The sequence below is a fragment of the Aspergillus foveolatus genome (genome assembly GCF_047715535.1).
Source record: "Aspergillus foveolatus strain CBS 279.81 unplaced genomic scaffold BDW70scaffold_13, whole genome shotgun sequence".
NCBI classification, from domain to species: Eukaryota; Fungi; Ascomycota; class Eurotiomycetes; order Eurotiales; family Aspergillaceae; genus Aspergillus; species Aspergillus foveolatus.
Window position 1 is genome coordinate 516,600 of NW_027396077.1, and position 15,480 is coordinate 532,079.

Consider the following 15,480-nt stretch of genomic DNA (forward strand, 5'->3'; position numbering starts at 1 on the left):
AAACTCTCCGTCCGAATTAGTATCTGCCAGGGCCTTATGTACATGGTATTTCCATGCCCATCAATGATTGCGTGTCAGACGGATCTGGCTCTGTTCCGCCTGATCGATATCAGCTCACTAGCGCCTGGGTCCCTCAAACGTCATTCAAACAGGCACTTAGCCTTCACAACCCGACATCTCTCTAGGGACCGCAGTTCGTACCGGCTCTGCCATTTCTCCTTGCTCTCTTCCTACCTGTCTTTCTCCTATTCGTGTTCGCTCTCAGTTCTGTTCTTTTCCGATGACTTTTAATGTCTTCTGAGTGAGCCCCGGTCGGCTCCTAATCGCCCATAATGACCTACTTTCTGCCTTCGTTTTTCCAGAAGCGTTTGCTCAAATACGCTCTGTCCCGTCTTGAGTTCGTCGACACTGAAGCTTTAGATCCTGACAGTCTCGGTATCCGCTGGGGTCAGCGAAGCACTGTCGAGCTTCGCGATATCGGATTACGACTCGAAGTAAGTAGCTGTGATCGATCTTCCCCGCATCTGATGCTATTCACCGCCGATATCCCATGCTAACCGGCGATGCCTTCTGATAGAAACTAGCCACGCTTCTTCATCTTCCGCCCTCAAGCAAACTGCTCGCAGCCCGGATTCGACTTTTACGACTTACCGTTCCGGCCGATATCTACAGCAGCGGAATAATCTGCGAGGCCAGCGGAATTGACGTGCACTTACATTTCCCTTCTGAGAAAGAAGCATCTGCTGCGAGGGCCGGCCTATTCGAAAGCCATGAGTTCGGGCATGAATCAATCATCCCCAATCCAGCAGACCTTGCCGAATCATTCCTCCAGACCGAGCCGAAGGAGGAGAAAGAGGAACTACAAGCAGCATTATCGTCGCGATCAGAAATCCTACACCGTACCTCCTCGTCCATAAGTGATGATGAGGAAGAACTTGGTCTTGGAGATGAAACGGTCTCGTTACCTAGTTTTGTTGCTGCATTTCTAAAGGGTGTTGCAGATCGCTTGCAGGTACAGGTCGACGAAATCTCGATACGGCTTGATGTGGAAACGAAACAGGATGGCTCGTCTAAGCGGCAACCTGAAGAGAAACCCGATTTGATTTCAGGACTTCTGATCATTCGCCAGGTCAGTGTGGGCGCAGTGGTCACGGCCTCCAGCTCGGATGAACCTTTCTTGCACCCTGGAAAACGACCGATATCTCTCTCCGGTATAGAGCTCGCGCTAGTCTCTGAACCTATAGTCTTCTCGAATTACGCCCAATTTACAGCTCCAACATCACCATCGAGTCCCTTGCGTCCAAAGTCTAGCCAATCATCGAGCCCAGCCCCGTCAGTACCACCTGCGCCCTCATCGGCATCTAGCTCCACCCATGCCATGATGGCATCCACGATTTTTGAACCCTCCCAGCCTACCGTTGATATTCCTGAAGATGAACATGGTGTAGCGAAGCTCGAAGGGTCGATATATACCTATGACGGCAGATTTTCCGATGCGGATACGGATGAGAACAGGAGCCACGGATACCTCGAAGAGTCGCAGGATCTCTCGGAAAAGTTACTCGATGATCCTGCGTATTTGGATTCTGTCATTGATTCCCACCTTCAGGATGACGACTCGGAGGGCTTAGGTGATATTCAACCTGGCGACTCTAACCAACCCTATACTGATAGAAGCACACCGAGCCTACCAAGCTTGGGTTTGCAAGCCCCGGCCTTGGTTGACCCGCACTCGAGATCTAATGACCATTCAGTGGCTGTGGCCTCGATGCCCAATATACGAAACATTGAAAGGCCGCTTGATCAATACGCCCCTCAATCGTCCATGCCTGTCTTATCACGACCACTAACACAGGACGTCACCGGTAATAGTTTACAGGAATCGCAGCCTGTTCCGCCGTCCCCATCTGAGACTAGCAGCTCAGGCTCGGTCTCCGGTTATCTCAATAATGAGCTCTCGGAGTCCAGGTTATTCTCACCTGAAGAGGCACAAAGCATGTACATGAGCGCCATGAGCCATAGGTCTGACTCAAGAAGCTTTATACCAAATATCCCGGGTGCGTGGGATTCGCCAGAAGCTACCTTGCGTCGAGAGGCTATCCAACATCATGGTTCTTTGAGTCATACCGATGAGACAACAGAAGCCTTGGAAGACCAGGATATAACACCTGTATCAACACCTAAACCTACGGATCGTGAAACAAAGTATCACTCTGGGTATACGCTGGGTCAGCAACAAGAATCTTACTCGGAACCGACGGACAAGCACTCTATTCAATCTTCATCTGACGTGGACGAGACCACGAAAGTTTCAAAGAGCTTCCTCCATATTGACAAGGTCACCATATGGATATCTTCTACGAAGCCCGCAAAAGACCATCAAGATATTTCAGAGACGTTCGATGCTCGAGCCGCGGGTGGTAATTTCAAAGACTCGACCACCCACCTAGAGGCTTCCCAGGTTAGAGAAAGATCTGTGTCATTCTCCAAGCCTCCTTCCTCTTTACGCACCCGTCGTGATTCGACTGAACTAGCATTGGCCGGTACTGACACTAAGTCATATCATAAGTACGGTCCCGGGTCTCTTAACAGTACAAACGACATCTCAGTTGAGATTTCCTGTATTGAGGTACAATTTGATATATCTATCGGGTGGCTCATGATTAAAATCGGTCAAAGAATGCTACAGGGGCTTGGTGATATTGGGCAATCAAAGACGAGCAAAAAGTCTACGGAAAGGGATGCTCAGAGCCCACAAGCCATTGGTTTCACTCTGGGTACACTTTGTATCAAGTTCGTCGAACTTGTACCGGGAAAACCTTTCCCACTTGAGGAGCCACAGGACCCTTCTACGACCTTCTTCGACCTCTTGCATGACAGTGTCCTTCTCCAGTCTACAGTATCAGGGGTGCAGGCGCATTATTCAAATGCCAACAATGTAACAGAATTCTCTGCGGCAGTGTCCAAATTCACCATGGGATTTGCTACTGAAGACCTAATATCCTTTAGAGAAGACATGAAGATGCGGGAATCAATTAAAGATGGCCTATTGCCCACCGGCAGTGATATTGTCCTTTCGTTGAACAAGTCTCAGGATTCAGCGACTTTCAAGACCGACACCCTTCCACTGTGCGTTAATCTAAGCATTCAGCGGCTGGAGGACTTACTAGGGCGGTTCGGAGGATTAAGTACAATCATGGAACTTGGTAGCTCGATATCATCTATATCTGGCAGCAAAGGGCCGAAAAACGACGTGCCGAGGCGAACTCGCGGCGTCCGCTTCGCAGGTTCCCCACAATCTCCTGTTCGATCTCCGGCTCCCAGTGTTCCTTGGAAAGTGAACGCACGGATTGGTGGCATTGCATTGGACGTAGCAGGAGAGAACCATTATCTCACGCTGAGGACTACCGCTGCTAAGATAATTAGCAGATATGAAATGATGGCAGTTCAAATTGACAAGGCGAAACTCAGTGGGCCGCTTTCTATTCACAGTGGTAAAGATGCGCCAGCAAAAGTTAGCCTTAACAATATTCGTGTGGAATTCCTCTACACCCCGAAAGAACTTGATCTCGACCGGCTCTTATCGCTCATTACCCCGTCCAAGGACAAATACGACGACGATGATGACATTATGATAGATACGCTCTTTCGACAACGGAAGCAGGGATCTGTTCTTCGTGTGACTGTTTCAGGAGCGAAGGTTGTTGTGTCCCGTCCTGAGCTAGGGCCACTCCAGCAACTAGGCGAAGAACTGGGGAGGCTGTCTAGCGTTGCCAAATACCTACCTGAAGATGACCGGCCTGGTATTCTGACGCTAGTGTTGATTCGAGACGTGGAGGCTCGCGTGCATATCGGTGGGCAAATTGGGACCATCGCTGCAAATCTTGAGAACGCCGAAGCAGCCCATATCAGTATCCCGTCCCTCGTGGCCGGCCAGCTCAGCTCAATAAAGATTACCAGGAATGGCGATGAGGAACTACTTGGGGGAGCGCTGCCTCCAAAGCCAGGCTTTGCTCCAATTCCGGTCCTGATGGTCCGCTTCATTGCCGATGAGATGGAACCTACGATCAGAGTCAAACTACATAACCTGCGCGTTGAGTATACAGTTTCGGCTGCCATGGCATTTCTTGGTGTGAGTGACGAGATGACACCAGGAGATGTTGCGGCCAGTATGGCCTCCTCGTTAGCAAATATTGCAGAGTTGCACCCGCCACTACAAGATCTTGAGGAGGGCTCTGCAGCCCCAGTGAAGCCTATGAAGCTGAAAGTCACTATGCGGGACTGCGTCCTTGGTCTCAATCCCCGTGGAACAGCCGCAAGAGGGCTCATCGTTCTGGCTAACTCTACTTTCAATGGAGCTATTCACGACATTTCATCCTCGGAATTCGCCCTTGACTTACGAAAAGCATTCGTCATGATCATTGACGATGTACGCAACACTGATGCCAGAGAGAATCTACCTCGACGAAGAGCAGCTTCTCCGCAGAGTGACCAAATACAAGCGTTCATGGACATGGGCTACGTCTCAGTTTCATCAATATCTTCGGCAACAGCTGTAGTGAGGATAATGCGCCTGACAGAAAACGGAGCGAAATCCTTGGATGTGGAAGTTAGAGACGATTTGCTAATCCTTGAAACCTGTGCCGATTCAACTCAGACTCTCATCAGCATATTGAGCGGACTCCAGCCTCCTAGCCCCCCCAGCCAGCTCAAGAAGTATCGAACTGAAGTTGTACCAATTCGGGATATGCTGGATTCTCTCAGCGGAGATGCATTTGCTGCAGACAACTTGCCTGTTGAGGTCGGTGATCAGGCCGAAATACATGATCATATCCCCGAACGTGATATTGACTACGTGACCGACTTCCATTCCATCACCGCATCAGAGGAAGAACTGGCGTCCGGAGCGTCATCTCAGGTTCGCGACAGCTTCCACTCGCAGTGTCATGTTTCCTCCAGTATGTCTGAACTTGATTTTCGTGAGGACCATTTCATGCAGCAGTCTTCAGTGGGAGGCACAGCGCACAGATGGGACTCTACGCATAATACTTATGACCTCTCAGATGATTCAAAGCTGCAAAACAGTCCTTTGAGGGTAAGGGTTCGTGACGCGCATGTGATCTGGAATCTTTTCGATGGGTACGACTGGCAGCGAACGAGGGACACTATATCAAAGGCTGTCAAGGATGTGGAAAAGAAAGCTACCGAGCGCCGTACCAGCGGCAGAGCAACTGCGGCATTTGAAGATGATGAGGAAGCCATCATCGGCGACTGCTTATTCAACTCAGTCTACATCGGTATCCCTGCCAACAGAGATCCGGCTGAGTTGCGAAATGACATTAATCGAAACATCGACGATCTCGTCAGTGAGACTGGCAGCTATGCGACTACCAGTACGGTTACCACTGCACGGCGAAACATATCGCCCGGCTTTCGAGGGAAGAAGCTGCGGTTGTCCCGAAGCAAAGACCATAAAATGACGTTTGAGCTCAAGGGCATCTGTGCGGACCTGGTTGTGTTTCCACCGGGCTCCCAAGAAACCATGAGCTCACTGGACGTTCGGGTCAAGGAGTTGGAGATCTTCGACCACATACCGACATCAACGTGGAGGAAATTCGCTACTTACATGAATGAGGCCGGTGAGAAGGAACTCGGAACGAATATGGTGCATCTCGAAATCCTGACCGTGCGGCCCGTATCATATCTTGCCGCATCTGAACTCATACTCAAGGTAAGTTGAGGGGGATGTAACATCTGCGCCTAGCATAGCTGACGCGCTTTCAGGCGACCGTACTTCCGCTCCGTCTACACGTTGATCAAGACGCGCTCGATTTCATGAGTCGATTTTTCGAATTTAGGGATGACTCAGCGGCTCCTTCCGGACCTTCTCAGGAGCCACCGTATTTGCAGAGATCAGAGATTAATGCCATTCCCGTGAAGCTCGACTTCAAGCCAAAGCGAGTTGACTATGCAGGCCTTCGCTCCGGCCGCACGACAGAATTTATGAATTTCTTTATTCTGGACGAGGCAGATATGGTATTGAAACATGTCATCGTATATGGAGCGAAAGGGTTCGACAAACTCGGTCAAGCGCTCAACGATGTTTGGATGCCAGACATTAAGAACAACCAACTCCCCGGTGTTCTTGCCGGTCTAGCCCCCATCAGATCTCTGGTCAATGTGGGCAGCGGTGTGAAGGATCTCGTCGCAGTTCCTGTGCGAGAATACCGAAAAGACGGCCGCATCGTCCGCAGCATCCAAAAAGGAGCCTTCGCATTCGCCAAAACCACCTCCAATGAGCTCGTTAAACTGGGCGCCAAGCTTGCAATTGGGACCCAAACCGTGCTCCAGGGTGCAGAAGAGCTCCTAAGTCCTCCTCCAGGTCAGGCCACGACAGGTGAAGAAGACGAGATCGACGAAGATGAAGCACCCAAGAAGATATCGCTTTATGCCGATCAGCCGGTTGGGGTCGTACAAGGTCTTCGAGGAGGCTTTAGGGGATTGGAGCGCGATCTGCTTCTCACACGGGACGCGATCATTGCCGTGCCTGGAGAAGTACAAGAGAGCGGTAGCGCTAAAGCTGCTGCAAAGGCCGTTCTGAAACGAGCGCCGACCGTTATCCTGCGACCAGCGATTGGAGTATCCAAGGCCGTCGGACAGACGTTGCTAGGGGCAGGGAACACGATGGACCCCAGCAATCGCCGCAAAATCGAAGATGTAAGGCTCGACTGCACCCCTCACCTAACTGTTGTTGTGGCATTTCCAGCTGACGTTTAATTTCCAGAAATACAAACGGCATTAGATTTGATTTGACGCACGCATCATCTGTTCATGTTACTGAAAGATTCCCCCTTCTGCGAATTTACTGCATACATTGGCTTTTATTTTCCCGGGGCCTGTTCTGAAATTGGATAATTTGGATAATTTGGATGATTTGGGTGATTTGGATAATTTGGCTGCGAAGGCTCATCCGTCTCTTTTCTTTCTCTCCTATTTTGTTATTTCTGGCTATTATGACGAGACGACCGTCAGATGACTATCATTATCAAGGTACTTTGATGTCCAGCATTGGTTGGAGTTGGATCTATTACGCGTGATTTGGAGGCTCGATACATCTTGGATCTGTAGATGACCTCGTAAAGAGAGGTAATTGTGAGGGTATGATGGGCGATGGAACGGACGGATACGACAGGGCTAGAGTTAAACTCAGGAACTCTGCAGGTTGATGCATGACACGTACCTAGCCTCAGTAGCCCGATTTCCAGCTGAACACCGTTCGCCACTGAGCAGAGGAAGGTCTGTCCCTGCCGGCCCCATTGGCTGCAGACTGGAGGCGGGCGTGGACGAATGGGAGGGGCGGGTTTGTAGTGGGAGTGAGCACGCTGAAACAGATATTGCGGTCAGCAAGGGAGGTCTGGAGCCACGTTTGGGTGCCCAAATCGAACTGGAATTTTGCAAGGGGCCTGGAATCTGGTGATCAAACAGGAAAATGTGGACTTCGAGTTGGAGGGTGAGGGTGGAAAGTAGGAGTGGACCTGCCAGGCCTGAATGTGACGTCGCACTTGCTCTCTGTATCTCTGTGAGATCTCTCTTTTGATCTCTCTTGATCTCTTCCACTTGCTCAAGTCTCCCCTCTGGATTTTCTTCTCTTCGTCTCTTTCGTCTCTTTCGTCTCTTTCCTTCTCGTCTCCATCTTCATCTTTTCTTCATCTCCCATTGTCATTCCCTTTCTCGTATTGTCGCTATTGCCGCTATTGTCGCTCTTTACCTTCTCGTATTCCAATTTTACCAGTATTCCCCGCGGGATCTGCCTTCTCTTAGCTATACTACTTCTACTTGGATCCGCTACTCCGCTTCAACGCCTGCTGGTTGCTCAGGCCTTCTTTATTCTCCGCACCTGCGATATCTATCTACTGGACCGCGATACGAATGCGGTCTGTTAGTCTAACGGGCCGCTGCTTCTGCCAATAGTAATCAAACATTTTTATGTATCAGAGCGCCCCTGAACTTTGTGCTGTGTCACTTAGACCATGGACTGGCCCGCTGAACTCCAATATGATTGTTCACCTCTCTTTCCACCGAAGTCGCCGCGCCTAGAGCCTGTGAAAGACGTTCCTTTCTCGTCTGGTGAAAGCTATTCTTTAGAGCATCCATCGTCCGAGAGCCTTTACAAGAACTCGCCCTCCAAGAGCTCTCCCGCGCTTCCTATCGAACCCGTCGCCGGTGTTCTCTCGCTGCACAACTATCGCAAGTCGCTTTCCAGCGACCCCAGCTGGGCTGGCTGCCAGGAAAGAAAGACGCTGAGGCGCAAGAACGCTGCCTCGAATCTTAACAGAACAACGGCGGCTCCGATGGGGACTTTTATCCAAGATGCCTACCACTATCCTTTTCCTACATCCTCAACAACGTCGAGTCCCCCGCCGCCATTATCGCCGTCGTACTCGCCTAGTGCCTTGAGTGAGCAGTTGCCGGACTTTCTGGATGGGTATGGATGTAAGTAACCCGGACGCTCATTCCGGTCAAGGGCTTGAATAAGGCCGCTTGGTGTACCACAGCGGTCTTTCGGTGCTGACGCTAGCAGATCCGTTGTCTCCGCTGGCGGATACAAGTTTCGGTGAAGGCATGGCCGGTAACAAGCAGAACCCGCATAAGCTTCTGGTAAGTCGTTTCTGAATATGATGTAGTCCAGGTGCGTTCTGATATTGACCATAGCAGGATACCTTCCGCGATCGACTCGACAGATTTCCGGACGTTGATACCCCAGATACCATCGAGTTCCACGGTCACAACAGAGCACGATCAGACTCGGTTTTATGGAGGACCTCGCGGACTAGAAAACCACCTGCAACGGCCACGGTGGTACATCAAGGCACGTCTTTTGAGATTCTCAACCCGCACGAATCTTTGGACTTTGCGCGAATTGTATCCTACATTGAAGACATGGATTGCCAATCGGCAGGCACCCGCACACGGGATTCTTATACCAACGGCAGTGACAGTTCTCAAATCATCAGCGAAGAACCAGACATATACGATGCATCTTGTGAGATTCCTGTTGCCGAAGAAAGAGTTCATCACGACCTCGTTGGTGACTCTGCGCAGCACCCAATTCCATCTATTTCCCAGCGACTCGAAGAAGACAACGACGACGAAGATGACGACGACACTGTGTCCTGGGATTCATCCACCATACCGGCACCACTGTCCCAACCGTTGACCAGGATCCGAATAGGCACAGCGCTCAATGAGCCCGACCTCGGTGAGCCAGGGCCGCCCATCGACAGCAGAGACAACCTGCCTACACCGCAACCAACGTCCACAGACATAGACCCCTTTCACATTGCAGCATTGTATGATATTGGACACCTACCAGCGCAGGGTAAAGGAACCGACAACCCCACGGCCGTTATCTATAGCGACCGCAAACCCATCCGGAAAAGATCTACCATTCGGAAAAGTCACAACCGCAGCCACAAGATGACTTCCTCCTTTTCGTTTTCTCCATCCACGACCTCTGCTACAGTTACTGCGTCGACGCCGCTGAAGCGGTTGAGAGGCTTAGCTCAGTCCCTGCGTCGAAAGACATTTGCACGTGCTAGTCTGTCCTCCTGATTAGCGTAACGTTTATTTATTGCCCCTTCATATCCTCCCTTTCATTTCTTTCTATTATGTAACAAAAGAGATCGTTGAACGATCCTCCAACGTACTGGAGTTCTGTGTTAGGGTAGCGAGCGCGGTATTTGTGCTTGTGTTTTCGTCATGCTAGAATCCCGACTATCATGTGTATAGCGAGCTTCTGTGGACGATATTTATAATCAGTCCTTAAATAAGGATCGTAAATACCTCTTTGCTGACACATTAGGTCGCCCTATGCCTAGGCATCAAGCACCCAAGCGACTTTACCTGGGTAGGGAAGAGGTTAGTTAGGGTTAATTAAGATCCACAGGCCTACCCTGGATTTAGGGATAGTGTTGGAGTAGTGGGTCGGCTGTTCGGCACTAACCGTCAAGGGTAGGTTTCTTCCATTTCTCGAATTTCCAGAAGGTATATACTCGGATATATTTCATTTATATATAGATGCAGACGACTCAGTCCTCTTGGACCAGTACAGGATCCTTCCCTTCCCTCTTCCCCCTTCTCTATCCTTCCCGGAACGAAATTATTCTTGCGCCTGCAAATGCGATTGCGATACTTCCAATGGTAGGCCTTTTCCGGAGAAGCTTGTGGTCGGTATATATAGGTAATTACCGTAGGTTTGTCGGTTCCTTTACACTGTGCAGGTAGATCCTTAATACCATACAACAATGTCGCGAGCTGAACGGACGCCTGGCCCTGAGATGGTGATACTGAGCAGATGAATTGTCTTTGCGTATGGGTGGCCCTTGCAGAGTTAGGCCAAGTAGTTCCTCTGTACGTGCATATGCATATCATGGTCAAAGGTAGAGATAGTGGCGCATGTATCGCAGTTGTAGGCGGACGTTGTCGTTCCTTCAGGTTGCCCGGATACTGACGACATAGAGTGGTCTGCAGGGTCCCAACGAGGATACGCGAGGTAACTTTTTGAAGAGGGGTTGAGTAGGTAACCGCCTGGACGGTGGTTATATTCTAGCGCAGAAACAACGTTCGGTGCCGAAATCCGGATATGTAATGTTGGATTTGTAAGACCTTGCTTAATAGTACGGCACTTCGTGATAGCAACAATAGTTTCAAGCGAGTCGTTGGTTCATAGTTGTCGATTCCGAGGTCCAACCCCGCTGACTGAGGTACAGGTCCTACGGTTTGGGAACAGCTGTCCCGGCCGTCCCTTGTCCGGGAAAAAAGTGAAGCAAAGGGGAGCTGCCAAAATCGTGGATTTATTGTTACACTATATCTATATCGATTCCCCGCTCTCAATCATCGATGCCAAGGCTGCACTCACGAGGCTCTTTCGGCGCAAGCCAGCCTCGCTCTTCTTCCTTCCGCGGCCACGCTCCCGGTCCCGGTCTGCCGAGGATTGGTAGTTCTTCTCAATGCGGGAGCTTGTACTAGTGCTATTGCTGGTTGTGCACATACTCTTCCTCCGCGTTTGCATTTGATGTGCATCTCCAGATCCAGACCCCGAAAAGGGAGGGCCGGGAGTCGAGTCCGGACTAACGGGAGAGCGCACACGAGAGCGCTGTAAACTGATTGTTCGTCGTCGGCGGGGCCCTTGCGTAGCCGGTAGCGAGGACGGATGGCATGCTTCCGAGAATTCTGAGAGGAGGGAACTCGGGTTGAAGTTCCATTGAGACCGTGCTTGGCGCATATCCTCGTCTGCAGCGGCGAGAAGGGCACGTCGGATCGATTCTAAGTCCGAGGGCGTGTATTGACCTTGAAGACGAGAGATGTATTGGCGGCGGGTGCGGATCGATATTTGGTCTGTGACGGATGCGGAGGTGGGTGAGGGGTCTGTGTTCGGTTTCCATTGTAGGAAATCAGGGCAGCAGTCTAGCGGTGCGGAGGTGGGAGTTGGAATTAGCGACGGCGATTGAAGCGTTGGAGAACCTCCTGAGGCGGAACCGGAGCCGGAAAGCGAAGGGGATATCGGAGACGCGTAGCCCTCGTCATCGTGATCCGTATCCGGCGGGGTGAGGACGTAGCCGGGGAAGTTGGAGTTGCAGGGAAATGAGGAACGAGGCGGAGTTGGGAGTTGCGGTTCTGAGGGAGACGTAGGAGATGCAGGATAAGAAGCGTTCTCAGCTGAAGCAGTGTTTTCAGCCTGAATCGAGTGTTCGTGCAGCTTTTTTGTGAGAGTGCCGATGGAGAGACGGTGCTTGTCGTAGGCGGAGAAGGGGACGGAGGTGGGCGCTTGTTGTGTTTGTTGCTGCGGCGGCGGACGGAAGTAAAGCGATCGCGAACGAGGAAAGCGCGGCGCAGCGAATGATCGGGGCGAAGGGCATCGCGAGGACATCGGCGAGATGAGGGCGTCGCAGTCAGTCATGGGTTTGTCGTCGTCCGTCGGGGTCGGCGTGAGGCGGGGTGGCCTGGACGAGGAGGGAGAGGAGAACGAGAAGTCTTCGAACATGATGATGGTAACGCAATTCCAAACAATTCAGGGACAAAAGTCTAATAGCTGGAAAAGAATGTGAATTCTGAAACCGGCAGTTGAGGAGATCCTGCTGGGATTATGATAATGGTGGTGAGTTCTCCTCGGCAAAATGATGTCCCAAAGCGGTTATATTGGATTCCGGACTGCTGGCGAGCGAGAGTCAGAAAATGGAAGACAACGTCCACCAAGAGAAAATCTGTTGCCTGTTCCTGGGTTCCTGTGCCTATAAACGAAAGACACAATCCCAGAACTACCAGGGTAGCGCCGTGGCGAGCGAGGGAAGAATTTTCGAGAGAGCCAAACAAGGGTGCGAAGGCGAGAGTCTGGAACTGGCACTCTGAGCCTGGTCGGGATCTGGGTGGCCAACGTGACCAGATCTTTCGACAAGCAGCGGAGGATAGGATAAGGCAAGAGAATATAAAATTGAGATTGAGTAATAGTAACAGGGATACCGTTGACTATATTATAATTTGTCGTCAACCCCTATTCATCTGCCTCATTTCATTCACAGAACAAGCCAGGCGGCAAACCGTGCGTTTTTTTCCAAGGCTTTCTGCTCAGGCTCAGGGGTTCTTTTCCTAGGCTCAGCCTTGCCGGCGCCTCTACAAAATCTTCTTTCAAGCATGCTTTTCTATCACTTTCAAAGGACTGGCTAGCTGAACCTGTGTTTGGCGTAAATTCACGGTCACTGTCTGTGGGAAGCGGAGGGTCGCCCCAGTGGCGATGCTACTGTAGGGTAGTAGTCAATTAGGCTACGCTTCCTACGGTAATGCCTAGGACTAAACAATTGTAACCATTAGTGGCGACACCCTCAATCTGTAACCTGACATTAAATAATATTGGCATCTGATTGTTGCAGGGAACGGATGGGCGAAGCCCACTGACGAGAACTGTTTCTGCCTCAGGCACATATTAGTTCGGCGAGAAGAGTATTGATGATATCAGTGTTCTAAGCAATATCCAGATCTGTTCTCTACCTCATGAAAATATCCCGTATAGTTACTGATAAAACTAATATTTTATTCTCATCCATCTAACCACATATTGGGAGAAACTCCTTGCCTTTCGCTCTCCAGTTGTACCTCAGTGCTTGTGCACAGATTTGGCGAACCTGTACTGCATGAGCATCGCCATGTTTCCGGAAGTGAGACGCAATATATCGAGGCATTTTCTTGTGGGGGGTATTAATCTGTATCCCGCTCGGAAATGGTTTCGCCGGTCATCAGGCTCCTCATCTTAGGAACAGCAGCACTTGATGACTCGATATTCAGAGTATTGACCCGGCCGTAGAGTCCTGCAGATTTTGATCAAATGACAGCACTCATCAAACGCTATCAAGAATTCTGTGGTAAGCCAACTTGTTCGACCCCTCCAATGTGGACCTTTCCAGGCTGGGCAACCGTGATGCCAATGCTTGAATGTGGCTATCAGCACACATCCGCTCTCACGAATAAATATGGCCCATAATACACAGATCCTCAAAATGCGATGCGCCGCAAAGGCTACAACGTTATCAGGCAGCACCAGGCTAGTTCCTTGCAGTGATCTTCAAGCGACGCAGTTTACTCGGTTCGCCAGGGAAGATGCAAATTCAATAGAGGTATGGATCGTCTTTTGAAACAGGTCAAGCACTTTGATATTTCGCACCAACGGGGCAACTGTAGAGAGCGACGGGAATGTGAGGAATGGTAAGCATCCTTTGTCCGATTTTCCTAGTGAGGGAAACGGCCGCGGCTCAATTCCCGGCCAGGCAACAACGGCGTCCAGCTGAGGAGCTTGACGATAATTGAGCTAGCGCAGATCTAGATGCAACGCTAGTCGGCGGATTATCCGGCAGCTCGCTGAGTGCCAGGCTGTAGAAGCCATATGGTCCAGGAATGAGCACTGGCGAGCGAGGTCGCCGCCGACTCATCATCATGCCCGGCGCCGCTGTGACTATTTCAAGGTGACTGCACTGGCAGCAATGGGTTGCGAGGCGATTCACCAGAGCATGTTTCGCAACAAGTCACTCGTATTGTCAACAGGCTGGATTTCGAAGCGAGTAAGAGCCTTTGAAGGTTGAGTTCAGTTCGTCTAGCGCGACCTCGCATAGCAGTGTTATGATCAACGCTCTTGGCGGTTGTATGGGTCAGGCACATTGATCGCAGCAGCTCGATAACAAGGGCATAGGTTTGGCGACAATCTGGCGTTACGTTCAACAACAGACGGTGCTCGTCTCACTTTCCATCAGCGGGGAAGCGAAAGTTGGAGCCAACCTCATTAATTGATTGGTAGAATACCGCGCTGCCAGGCAGGTAGCTAAATATATCTACCAACAGAACTATAGGTAGGTAGTCTTTTCCAGGGTTGCTTGCTTTTTGTCAGTGACAGCTTCAACTTACTTCGATGGGTGGGGTACGTGCCTATGCAGAATATGTTCACTCGCCAACGTCGATACATGCCCGCTGAGTCTGTCAATTCGGTAATTTGATATTGTTAATTTTCTGGTATGAAGAGAAGAGACCCATGGTAGAAGAGGTAGGGAAACCGGAAAAGAGAGGCGGGCCTATGAAGACACAGTGTGTATGGCAAGAAGGTAATTATAGCAGTGAACGAACGGAAAGAGAGAGAGTATTGAATATAAACAAAAAAAATGACAAGGGTGGGATTCGAACCCACGCCAAATTAATGACGCGGAAACTTGATAAATCAAGATAGAGGTTCTGATTAGATACCTTAACCGCGCGCCTTAGACCGCTCGGCCACCTTGCCTATTTGTTAAAAGCGAAGTTACTATAATAAGTTATAACAAACCTATACGCTCGCCCACACTATTACCCGATCAGCTTGCATTGCATGTCCAAGATGTGAGTTCCCAAGGCAAACAAAACGAAATGGTAAGAAATGGTAAAATTGGCCAAGCGTTCTTGTATGTATAGCTCACTGTATTGTGAGAAAGTACCTTCCGTCTAGTTCCATTGTAATCTTAGAGCTAGACATTCCCCTTGTGGTAATTCGTCTATATATAGTCCAGCTCGGCGGCATCGATGCAATTCATCGACGCATCTCAAAACTTTATCTCCAACAAGCGACGACAAACCTCCAGAGCATGCCCCAGCCCGTCGATAAGTCTCTACAGTAAAGATCTTTATCATAACCTGCATACGAGTCTGTACCCACGAGCTCCCACTCATGCAGAGTTGCAAACTATAGCGGGCGCCAGCCACATCACCCACCGCATCATCGGTTCATCGCGGCGATGCGTTGATTATGCAGCGAGTAAATTAGTGACAGACGGAATATCTGCCCAGAATCGCATCAAAGTGACATAACCACCCATCGCTGATGATGGTGGCTGTAGCGATGCGATAGAGGACGAATCTACTTGTGGTACAACCGTAGCCCTAATCTTGGATGCGCGGCCTGACTGACGT

General features: G+C 50.4%; 3 protein-coding genes and 1 non-coding gene across 4 annotated transcripts; 2 read left to right on the forward strand and 2 right to left on the reverse strand.

Moving 5' to 3' along the window:
• Positions 1–183: 183 nt before the first annotated feature.
• atg2 (putative autophagy regulatory protein Atg2) lies at positions 184–7,014 on the forward strand. The gene is made up of 4 exons (XM_073743511.1): positions 184–494; positions 578–5,731; positions 5,785–6,717; positions 6,785–7,014. The coding sequence occupies exons 1-4, from the start codon at positions 333–335 to the stop codon at positions 6,800–6,802; spliced, it is 6,267 nt and encodes a 2,088-aa protein (XP_073597906.1). The 5' UTR covers positions 184–332; the 3' UTR covers positions 6,803–7,014.
• A 740-nt stretch (positions 7,015–7,754) lies between these two features.
• On the forward strand, positions 7,755–9,903 carry BDW70DRAFT_21277 (oxidoreductase, short-chain dehydrogenase/reductase family). The gene is made up of 3 exons (XM_073743512.1): positions 7,755–8,493; positions 8,582–8,658; positions 8,713–9,903. The coding sequence occupies exons 1-3, from the start codon at positions 8,031–8,033 to the stop codon at positions 9,610–9,612; spliced, it is 1,440 nt and encodes a 479-aa protein (XP_073597907.1). The 5' UTR covers positions 7,755–8,030; the 3' UTR covers positions 9,613–9,903.
• A 747-nt stretch (positions 9,904–10,650) lies between these two features.
• Positions 10,651–12,138, reverse strand: BDW70DRAFT_21243 (uncharacterized protein). Its single transcript, XM_073743510.1, has one exon. It carries the CDS (start codon positions 12,041–12,043, stop codon positions 10,871–10,873), a length of 1,173 nt encoding a protein of 390 aa, XP_073597908.1. The 5' UTR covers positions 12,044–12,138; the 3' UTR covers positions 10,651–10,870.
• A 2,562-nt stretch (positions 12,139–14,700) lies between these two features.
• BDW70DRAFT_t72 lies at positions 14,701–14,818 on the reverse strand. Its single transcript has one exon. It is a non-coding gene; the product is annotated as a tRNA-Leu (tRNA).
• Between the last annotated feature and the right edge of the window lie 662 nt (positions 14,819–15,480).

What these genes read in the sequence shown, in the direction of transcription:
- BDW70DRAFT_21243 (XM_073743510.1), bottom strand. Translation starts at nt 12,043, where the DNA reads ATGTTCGAAGACTTCTCGTTCTCCTCTCCCTCCTCGTCCAGGCCACCC.
- BDW70DRAFT_21277 (XM_073743512.1), top strand. Translation starts at nt 8,031, where the DNA reads ATGGACTGGCCCGCTGAACTCCAATATGATTGTTCACCTCTCTTTCCA. An exon ending in CTTTCTGGATGGGTATGGAT is followed by an intron (nt 8,494 to 8,581) that starts GTAAGTAACCCG and finishes TGACGCTAGCAG; the next exon opens with ATCCGTTGTCTCCGCTGGCG. An exon ending in AGAACCCGCATAAGCTTCTG is followed by an intron (nt 8,659 to 8,712) that starts GTAAGTCGTTTC and finishes TATTGACCATAG; the next exon opens with CAGGATACCTTCCGCGATCG.
- atg2 (XM_073743511.1), top strand. Translation starts at nt 333, where the DNA reads ATGACCTACTTTCTGCCTTCGTTTTTCCAGAAGCGTTTGCTCAAATAC. An exon ending in ATATCGGATTACGACTCGAA is followed by an intron (nt 495 to 577) that starts GTAAGTAGCTGT and finishes GCCTTCTGATAG; the next exon opens with AAACTAGCCACGCTTCTTCA. An exon ending in CATCTGAACTCATACTCAAG is followed by an intron (nt 5,732 to 5,784) that starts GTAAGTTGAGGG and finishes ACGCGCTTTCAG; the next exon opens with GCGACCGTACTTCCGCTCCG.